Here is a 9812-nt window from a genome sequence, read left to right as displayed (position 1 = left end):
CCGTCGACGAAGCTTTGATCGTAATGATGCATTGTGGATTGAATGAATTTTTTTATTTGACTGGAGTTTACATGTTCGTTGATGCGTCTTCATCATCGCCAATCTCATTGAGGATGACGCGCATGTGCTCCGCCCTGCGCGACTCCTCCGCCAGCCCGTCCTTCGTCGGCGAATTACTCCCGATACGGACGCTGCCGGTGCTGTTGGAGTCCATATTGTACTTGATGATGTATTTCTGCACAGAATCCTGCGTCCTGTTTTGGTAGCTGGAGACCAGCCTCTCTCCGATTTGCTTTTTGAGCGCCCGCATAATGGCTTTGGTTTCTTCGGGGTTGTTGATATGCACAGTTGTCGAAGATTGCCTAGCGCTTAGGTCATTTCCGCTCGGCTGGAACTGGTCGCCAACGTGGAGAATGTTCCAAGGGTGAATGTTAAGGTACTTGCCAAGCACCTTAAGTGCGACGCCCTTGTTTCCGACGTCCACCCATACGTCTCGGCCGCCGTTGAACGCACAGTAAGGGATCTTCAGACCCAGGGCGGCCACGTGGGCATGCACGCGGGCCACAGCCTCCTCGAGTGCCTCTTCGCGGATGCGCTTACGACCTGAACCGGGCTTGTCAGCGTCAAAGTCGCCTCCGGGCACCAGACCGACAGCGCGCTTCTTACGTTTGATGCTGCACCGCAGGTGCAAGTCCTCTACGACTTCCCAGAGACACTTTTCGACACACGTGAGAAAAACTTCGCTCTCGACCTCGAAATTGGGACGCATGAGAACAGAGTGGTATTTCACCCAGTCTTTTTCGTCAACAGCCTCCAACCGGTAGTGCTTATTCGCCCGCATGAGGTAGTTTGATTCGCCCCCGAAGACGAAGAAGTTCCTCAGGTACTCTTCCTCAAGCTGCCCATCTTTGAAGTGGTCCAGGAGATACTGTATTCGCTCCTCATACAGTTCGAAATTGTATTCGTAACCCGCAGCGGTAACGAGAGCAATGGCTACACCATGCGACAAGAAAAACGTGATGCATTCCGCCAGCTCCAGGTTGTCGAAGTTCTGTCCGTCTGCGTATAGCGTACAGTCTCCATCGAATGTCAACAGGCGAAGCGAGTCCTCTCGTCCGAGAGCGACGATTTGAGCGACATTGAAGATGTGGCGTACCTCATTCTCGGTAGGTGGAATGTGCTGTCGGCACGTGATGCGGTACTTCCTGTCATATATCTTGAAGGCTTCGACCAGTGGAAGCGGCGTGTAGAAGGGTTGGACACCTGGGCACTTCCGAGAGAGATAGGAATGTTCAGGGTTAACGTGGTGCTCGGCCAAGATGTCCTCGATATGGTCAAGCATCGGACCCATTTGAGTCTTTAGGGCATCGACATCGAATAGGGTTTGAAGACAGTCGTAGACCAGGGCGAACAGAGCGTCCACTGGACGTTTGGTGGATAGGGCAGTTTTGTAGTCCATTTCTTTATTCTGATATTGACGCATGCCGTCGAGAGATGGTTCATCAGTCGCCGTTCCCACCCTGTAATACGGCCGCTCGTCTCAATCGAGCTGAGCGACGGAGCTTCGCAATAGCAGGGCGTTTCTTAGGCTTGGGCGGTTGGCATTCCTGGTCATGATTAAAGATACGAACGCGGCGTCGGAGCTCATCCACCTTCTCGGCGGCCTCTTTTTGTTGAAGCTTGCTCTCCGCTGCCTTTTTACCGTCAGCGAGATTACCACACCGAGCGTGTAGGCGTTTAATTTCATCTTGCTTCTTTGAGAGTTTCTTGTCGCGGGCACCAAGAACTCGCACTGTCTCTTTGAGGGCCTTTTCCGTCTTCTTCAACTGGGACTTGGTCTTTGACATCTCAGCGTTTTTTGTGTTGACTTGCTTTTTCCATCCTCGGTAGTCGATCTTTAGCAGGAGCTCAACGAGTGTGCCGGCCTTGCGGCACAGAGGGCAAGTGCTCCCAGGCGACTTCTGGAACCAATCGACGATGCACTTCGAATGCCACACGTGACCACAGGGAGACAGGGCACACAGTTCACCCCTCTCTCCCTGGAGATCCTGGAAGCAGATCCCACAATCCTCGCCAATACCACAGTCTTCGTCTCCCATCGAATCTTCTCGGAAATCACTGTTAAAGTCGACGATACCACTCTGCCTCGCCTGAACTTTCATGTTGCCTCGCCTGAACTTTCATACTGTCTCGTCTTGCCCCTTGCAGACCTGAACTTTTCGTGGAAGTCTGACGTCCTGGTAGATACAAAGCAGCACAGCTTGACGCAAGGTTGAGCTGTGCTGCGACTGACTGCAGGCATTAACTCATCTTTTACATCTAAGACTTCACTTAGAAATCTGAGACAAGCGTTCAGTACATGCTGCTCTCGTAACTTGACCGAGACTCACACGCAGAGAGAGACGAGAGCGGATTGGACGTCATCTCCGCTTCAATATCCGTCTCGCCTTTCGAGCTGCCTTCTTCTGCGATATACGACCAAAACCGAGAACCTGTAGCCAGGAGCACCAGCAAAGGGATCAGCCGTGAGCCTTGGCAGATGCAATGCAGCGCTGGTAGCTTTGAGAAATCAGGGCCGATATCCATGCGCTTGATTATGACCGCGTTCAGAAAACCTTGAATCCATTCCCCAAAATTCTCTATGGACACAAAGACGTTAAAGCTGAAGCTAGGCAAGTGCTGCGAACTCAACCTGGACATCAAGATAAGAACCCCGATATAAGCTGCCTGATTCACTAGACTCGACAGAAATTCCTTGACAACGACAATAGCTGCCGCTCCAGCCGTAGACACCGCCGTGGCCCAGTAGTAGGATCCCATTTCAAGAACGAATGAGACACCTACCGCGACAAACATCCAAACAAAAAACATTAACTTAACGGACCCAAAGGTAAAGCCGTTGTTAATAAGGACGCCCAATTGCAACCCGATCACACCTAGAAGGCTGATGGTTGGGTACAGGACGACCGGAAATTCCAGAGAGACCAACCACGACCAGAATACCGTGATAGAAGTCGGTGCCAATCCGCGGAGGAAGAGGTACAGTGGCCATGGCCACATCGACCTCGCGCTGGATCAGATGCACTGACACCACCCACTTCCGCCCCGCGACGCGAAGGCGATCCCGTGTCTTCATCGAAGTTGTCGGCCGTAGGGAGTCTCCAACCTCTTCGAAGTGAGTGCTCGCGGCGACACCCACTCCCAACGCGCAGTATCCGACTCCGGTAATGATCAAGACGACCTTGTAGTTGATAAACGTGAGCACGGTCATGTTACCAGCGTAGGCAAGAAACATCCCCACGTAGCAGCTACTTCGGTACAACGACTGACCAATAGCATGGGCCTCGGTGGGCGACCAGTCTTGCCGTCTCTCCGCTATATTCATGCTGCTGGGTGATTTCGGGGGCGAGGCCTCACAGAGTCACCGCCAGGCCGTCGAAAACGCATGCGAGCCAGGCGTCAAAAAATGTGCGGACGCAGCCGACTGCCAAAAGCGCTTCATATGAATCGACCCAATAGTAAGACCCAAAGCAGACTGCAATTAAGACGGCAGCGGCAGCACCCTGTGCACGCCTAGTGACGACGAGTTTCAGTGCGAGGAAGTCGCTAGCCAGAGCCAATGCGAACTTGTACACGAAGAAAGTGTAGACAATCGAATAATACTGGGCTGCTTTCTCAGGCTCATCAAGTAGGCCAAGATCTCGGTTAATATAGAGCGTGAAGGCCGTGGGGTACCACGTCATCAGGAAGTTGTACGCAACCACGAAGGTGGCATACCGCCACGACCTGCGCAAGCCGTAACGCCAAGCCTTCAGCCTCATTTCCATATTTATAAAGTATCATTATTGCAGTTGTGGGTGATCTACACTATTCATACGTTTTGAAATGCATAATATCTCCTTGAATTTCAATGTCCAGACGTGGTGGCGCCTATCGGCCTCGTGGGAGGGGGAATCGGGGAAGGGGACGGCACACAGGCACCAGGGTAGCGGAGCTTTCACATCATGAAGGTGAGTTCTGCTTCCAACTTGAAATGTTGGACAAGTCCACAGGAAATGATGTCCTGTCCTCTCTTGTTTCAAACTGGGCCGTGGTTCAGGGGCATTGCTCTACACTGGAATCCGTAAGCAAGCGACGTCTTCACAAGCTTTTCGAAAGAGCAGTCTGCGAGTCCAGCGAAGACGTCAGAAGAGAGAGAGAGGTACTGAGTCGTGCATTCTATGAGGTGTGGTGGGCGCAGGTTAGGAGGCGCCATGGCAAGGTGTGTGTGGCTAGCCTGACAGACCTGCTCTCTTCGTTACGCACTGCTCTCCAAGTTCGTGACTCGATCCACACTGCAGAACTTGACGGCCTCAGTCAGTTGCAAGATGAACTCGATGGGCTTGTAAGCGGACCCCAATTGAGTGCCGACGTCTTCATGCAGGCCGACAGCGCCTTGAACATTGTGAATTCTCTCATGGTGCCGCGCTTCAACATCGACCGCGAGAATCAGGCTCCGACAGACTCTGCTAAGCAACTCGAGCACATGCAGCTGGAGGTGTTGCTACCTCCTGTGGATGAGCTTATGAAAAGACGAGACAGGGACGTGCCAGTCAACACATACACTCGCCCATGGGCCTGCGACGCTGCTGCCGACGTTGTCAATTACGCCTACGTCATGTATCGCCTTCTGCAGGAGGAGTTGGTGGGCTCCTTCGTCGAGTGCATGGACAGCATGAACTCTGGAAGACCCTTCTCGAAGTGGTATCCACAAGTCGAGATTCGCGGGTTCTCCGTAACAGGGCGCATAGGCGTAATGGCACAGAGAGCCTGCGGCTTGAAGGATGAGGAGTTTAAGGATGGGAGTCTCATGCTACTTTTCGAACTTCTCCCGCAGGTTAAAAACCGCCACAACCTGGTCTATCTGACTCCTCAAATCATGGATCAAAAGACTGCTAGGTGGGTCGTGTGCGAGAACCCCGCATACGATGACGTCTCCGGGATCAACATGACAGTTGAGTTGCTGGACGGGCAGGACTTCAAATGGGATGGGCAGTACGCCATGGTGGAGTCTCCTGTCTACTACCGCAGTTTCGAGGCGACGTTTGAGTTCCTTCGGAACCCTGACGCCATCATGCGCAACCCTCTGAGCAAGATTCTTTTAGGTGGTGTTGACCGTTGCCCCAGCAAGGTGCCTGCTTTGCTCAAGGGGAAGACTCTCGACATCTCCAACCTCTACGAAGACGAGAAATACCCTGTGCGATGGACTGTCAGCACTCCCTTTCCACGCCCTAATCGCATGACACTTGACGCCACGCAACGCACAGCAGTCCAGATCGCCTTTTCCAATAGAGTCGCGATTATCCAGGGACCGCCAGGGACAGGCAAATCCTTCGTGGGGTCGAAAGTTATTGAGGTAAACCGAAAGGGTTTCCTAAAACGCAGACTTTGATCGCCAACAACACCACTTCTAAGCCTATACTGGTGCTATCCTATACCAACCACGCCGTGGTGGAAGTTCTTGACAGCTTGGAGCTGGATATTGCCCACCTAGCGAAGATTGGAGGCAAACCAAGTCAGTGGAGCTTGGACAGACACATGACGCGCGATAAGTTTATCAGACAGAAGGAATTGAAAGCTGATCGGAAAGAAGTGGCCATTGAGGTGTGTAAGGCCTTCCAGATCATGATGCAATCCGGTGTTACTACAGCGATGTATCTCCTCGCCAAGGAGGCCAAGCTGGCGCTATTGGACGTTGCTATAAGGGATCTGGAAGTCCCTGAGAATCACGTGTCAGTTGGTGACGTCAAACCTGACGCGGTGCAACAGTTGATAAAGCAGTTGCTTCAGTTTTGGTGCGAAGGAGGGACATATACCATACGAGCAAACCGAAAGCAGGTGCAACAGCGATTTTTGGAGATCACCTCAAAGCCAACAACGAACGACAAGGCACCAACGATTGTCAACAGGTTCGCTGCTCTTGAAGAGAACCCACTTACAAATGTCCACCTCTCGCAGAAGCGCCTTCATAATTTGAGAGCCTCCGTTGCCTTAGAGGTGGAGAATCGACACCACATATCCGCGTATCTGATGTCGCTCTTTGAGCAATCCAGCTTCGTTGAACAAGTGATGGCGACGGACTTCGATCTAAACTTGCACGTGTTCCGCCGAGCAAAGAAAGCCATGGTAGGCTCTGATTGCTTTTATTTTCTCGGTACTCATTGATTACCATCCGTTCAACGAGTTGCAGGCGAATATCTTCCACGAGATTTGGACAGAGCACAAAGAGCGAGCGGACGACCTCACGCGCAGGATCGCCGATATTCAGCGTGAGGCGGTGCTGGAGGCCTGTAGAACCAAGAAGGTAATCGGTCTGACAACGACGTCGGCTGCGAGAAACCAGGAGCTCGTGCAGAGCCTGAGTCCTGACGTCATTGTGGTGGAGGAGGTTGGGGAGATTCTCGAACCATTGTTGATGAGCTGTCTGAGAAGCCTTGACTTGTCACACCTGATCCTCATCGGAGACCATCAACAGCTGCGACCGAAGTTGAACAACTACAGTCTGGTTACCACAAAGTACTTTGACATCTCTTTGCAGGAAAGGCTCGTTCACCATGGCATGCCTTACAGCCAGCTGGGTGTCCAGCACCGGATGCGTCCGGAAATGTACAATCTGTTTCGTCACTTCTACCCTGACGGCATTTCCGACCACCCAAAGGTTCTGCGGTACGCTCGCGTGGCGGGCTTGCAGCGGCAGCTGTTCTTTCTGACTCATAGTCATTTCGAGCAGTCAAATCCGATGGAATCCCAGCACAATCCGTTTGAAGCGCAGATGGCATGTCGTATCGCGCATCATATCTACCTCAACGGAACGCCTATCGAAGAGATTACATTGTTGACGCCTTACCTCGGACAGAAACGAACCCTAACAAAGACTTGGAGTGATCTGATGCAGGCTCGCAAAATCTTGATGCGTCAACACACCATTCAACGTTTAGATGAGTTGTGTCCGCTAATCCAAACGGTGGACAACTACCAAGGCGAACAGAACGAAGTCGTAATCCTCTCTCTCGTTCGGAGCAATGATCGTAATGTTCTGGGGTTCGTTGGCGTGCGCAATCGGATCCTCGTCAGTTTGTCTCGGGGCAAGCGATCCCTGATCATTATCGGGAATAAGACGCTCCTGGATAAGAATTCCGACTGGGTGACTGTGTTTAATCATCTGCCCAAGGACAACTGCGGAGAAGCCATACCCCTGGGATGCCCCAATCACGCGAAAACCACCACATTGGCGTCCATTCCGTCGCACTTCGATGAGATATCACTTGGTAAACTCTTCTCACGTGCGTTTTGTTCTCACTTTTTTCAGGGGGCTGCGCGAAACCGTGCGACTTTCTACTTCAGTGTGGGCACGCCTGTGTACTCAAGTGCCACGTGTTTTCGCACGACAGTGTCCTCTGCCTTCGCTCCTGCAGTCGTCCAAGACCTGAGGGTTGTATGCACAAGTGTACACAGCGGTGTCACAAGTGTGGGAAGGCAGGCGTTGATGTGAGTTCATGTTTGTTTATTCGCCTCATCCGCTTTCAGACTTGTGAATCTCCTTGTCGGGTTCCGGTTCCCGTAACATTGGATTGTGGGCACGTCCAAGCTGTCCAATGTCATGTGCATCTCTTACCTGAGACCAGGACGATTACCTGCCAGTTCAAGCAGCAAGTCGTGATGGATTGCGGGCACAAAGGCACCATTCTCTGCCGAACCCCTCAACGTTGCCAAAAACGTTGCTCTAACCTCGCCCCGTGCGGAAAGCACCCGTGCAACGGGAAGTGTGGCCACAGCGAGCATTACTGTAACGAACCCTGCGACCGGTTCCTCATCTGCGGCCATATGTGCTCAGCGGGATGCGGAAAGCCCTGCGATGTGCTCTGCAAGTCCGCTTGCCAGGTTACCTGCCTCCACGGGAGTCAGTGCAGCGCTCCCTGCAAAGAGGATTGCATTCGATGCGTCGAGCCCTGTTGCTGGAAGTGTGAACACTACACTTGCACCAAGCTTTGCCGTGAGGTCTGCAATCGGCCCGTGTGCGATGAGAGATGTCCAGAGATTCTGGAGTGCCTCCATCGATGTGCAGGCCTCTGCGGGGAGCTGTGTCCGCCATGCCCACACTGCGAGCTTGCCGAAGGTAGGGAGGCTGTAACTCTGGAGCCGTTTTCGTCGATGGACTTCTCGACGACGCGCTTGTACATACTGGATTGCAAGCACGTTTTCGATGTTGAGACTCTGGACATGCACTTCGCAATGACCAGTGAGGCTGACGGCCATGCGACCGTGGAACAGAAGTCTTGTCCAGTGTGCAGAACACCCGTCTACAAAGCTGGTAGGTACAACCGCTACATCAAGGCCGACTTGGAGAACATACGTTCGGTGAAGAAGACGATTCGGTTGAGTCATCAGAGGTTGAGCCTTGCAGAGCGAAAGATGATCGATCGGGCCATGACCGACGGAACATCCCCTCAGTATAACGGCGCAGGCTACTCCCGATGGTACGCCTGTCCGAACGGGCACCCATACTTTATTGATGACTGCGGAGGATCAACCCACTTGTCAAGGTGTCCAACGTGCGGAGTCGCAATTGGTGGCCAGAATTATCATGTTGCTTCCGGCAATACACATCTGCACGACTTCGCAGGAGCCAGTCAAGAACAAGCATGGTCTAACGCGTTGTGACTTATCCTAAGGTACCCCCAATTCCTCCAGTAGCCATTGATCGACAAAAAGGATAGGTGAATTTACTGAAGACGCAACCTCAGGTCCACCCATCACGTAGCCCCCTTACAGGCCTCAGCTCGGGCAAAGGCGGTGGCTGTGGCAAGGGCTGCAACCTTGGGGTCCACTGGCCATTCCTCCAAGTTGCGATAAACCAGGTCTGGTAGGTCGCTCTTCTCACGTACGGCATTCCAGTCGAAGGCGAAGCTCGAGGTCATGCCTGCCGGCACAGCACCCACCGACGAGGGTACGTTTGGCTTGTCGAACTTCGCAACCTTTAACTTGGCCAAGGCAGCCTTCCAGTGTTGGGCGTTCTCCTCCCCGTTCTTTACGAGCACTCGGGCTTCAGCCGACAGCTCCGCCAGCGACCTGAACAGCGGCATCGTGACGTCCTCCAGGAACCGGAGTTGGCTCAGGGTTCGGCTCTTCTCGTCGTAGGTCATCATGAACGACGAAAGCGTAAGCCCCAGGCCCCTTTCAACGTCTACCTGCCTGTGGAACTCCGACGTCATCAGCGTCGCCCAGTAGGTATTATACGGATAAGGTAATACCGGGTTGCTGATGTCAGCACAGTGAAGCGCGAACTCTACAATCAACTCCGCATCGTCGACAGAGAACACCTCAACCCCAGTGGTGTGCCGATGAAGCCTTTCATTGAAATACGACAGCCGCTTTGGATGGAAATTCATGTCGGTGTCTGGGTGAGGAGCCTTCCGTGGACTCACTGAGAATCGCATTCACGTGATTCTTACGGAAGAGTTTGAAGTCGTCAGTTGACAGGTTAACCAGGACGTTGCTCTGCTTCTTGGAAAGGATGTTCCTCCAGACGTAGGCGGCGTGGTGCATCTCGAGACAGCTCAGGTCATTGTAGAGGTCGCTCATAGGGTGGCGCATGCTGATAAGCATTCCATTGTTTACGCCAGGATGGTTGATGTCGTGACTCAGTGCCGCCAGAAGTAGAGACAGCGTGTGGATATCACTAAGGTAGTCGATTAAGTTAAACTTAGTGAGGAACAGATAGGCGCAGTGAGTCGTTTGCATGGCGTGGAAGAAATTGTGGTAGGGGTTTGAGA

At 52.8% G+C, this 9812-nt stretch overlaps 6 protein-coding genes across 10 annotated transcripts; 2 read left to right on the top strand and 4 right to left on the bottom strand.

Annotated features, from left to right (window-relative positions):
- Positions 1–67: 67 nt before the first annotated feature.
- Positions 68–1459, bottom strand: KVP17_003178 (uncharacterized protein; the record flags this gene model as incomplete). The annotated part of the gene is made up of 1 exon (XM_068520178.1): positions 68–1459. One exon carries the CDS (start codon positions 1457–1459, stop codon positions 68–70), a length of 1392 nt encoding a protein of 463 aa, XP_068371257.1.
- A 43-nt stretch (positions 1460–1502) lies between these two features.
- On the bottom strand, positions 1503–2162 carry KVP17_003173 (uncharacterized protein; the record flags this gene model as incomplete). 2 transcript variants are annotated; one of them, XM_068520170.1, is made up of 1 exon in its annotated part: positions 1503–2162. In XM_068520170.1, one exon carries the CDS (start codon positions 2160–2162, stop codon positions 1503–1505), a length of 660 nt encoding a protein of 219 aa, XP_068371249.1. The 2 variants fall into 2 exon arrangements, with proteins under 2 accessions (XP_068371249.1, XP_068371248.1); XM_068520169.1 differs by having other exon boundaries at positions 1503–2099.
- A 190-nt stretch (positions 2163–2352) lies between these two features.
- KVP17_003175 (uncharacterized protein) lies at positions 2353–3827 on the bottom strand (the record flags this gene model as incomplete). 4 transcript variants are annotated; one of them, XM_068520175.1, is made up of 3 exons in its annotated part: positions 2353–3070; positions 3099–3389; positions 3418–3827. In XM_068520175.1, 3 exons carry the CDS (start codon positions 3825–3827, stop codon positions 2353–2355), a joined length of 1419 nt encoding a protein of 472 aa, XP_068371254.1. The 4 variants fall into 4 exon arrangements, with proteins under 4 accessions (XP_068371254.1, XP_068371253.1, XP_068371251.1 ...); XM_068520174.1 differs by lacking the exons at positions 3099–3389; positions 3418–3827 and having other exon boundaries at positions 2353–2856; XM_068520172.1 differs by lacking the exon at positions 3418–3827 and having other exon boundaries at positions 2903–3385.
- Positions 3828–4033: 206 nt separating this feature from the next.
- Positions 4034–7531, top strand: KVP17_003176 (uncharacterized protein; the record flags this gene model as incomplete). The annotated part of the gene is made up of 3 exons (XM_068520176.1): positions 4034–5395; positions 5425–6165; positions 6230–7531. 3 exons carry the CDS (start codon positions 4034–4036, stop codon positions 7529–7531), a joined length of 3405 nt encoding a protein of 1134 aa, XP_068371255.1.
- A 167-nt stretch (positions 7532–7698) lies between these two features.
- On the top strand, positions 7699–8700 carry KVP17_003174 (uncharacterized protein; the record flags this gene model as incomplete). Its single annotated transcript, XM_068520171.1, has 1 exon — positions 7699–8700. One exon carries the CDS (start codon positions 7699–7701, stop codon positions 8698–8700), a length of 1002 nt encoding a protein of 333 aa, XP_068371250.1.
- A 92-nt stretch (positions 8701–8792) lies between these two features.
- Positions 8793–9780, bottom strand: KVP17_003177 (uncharacterized protein; the record flags this gene model as incomplete). Its single annotated transcript, XM_068520177.1, has 2 exons — positions 8793–9436; positions 9465–9780. The coding sequence occupies 2 exons, from the start codon at positions 9778–9780 to the stop codon at positions 8793–8795; spliced, it is 960 nt and encodes a 319-aa protein (XP_068371256.1).
- Between the last annotated feature and the right edge of the window lie 32 nt (positions 9781–9812).

The sequence above is a fragment of a genome (genome assembly GCF_019968985.1).
Source record: "MAG: Porospora cf. gigantea B chromosome Unknown PgB_NODE_888_length_9812_cov_117.42, whole genome shotgun sequence".
Classification (NCBI taxonomy): Eukaryota; Apicomplexa; class Conoidasida; order Eugregarinorida; family Porosporidae; genus Porospora; species Porospora cf. gigantea B.
This window is presented reverse-complemented; position numbering and strand designations above follow the sequence as displayed.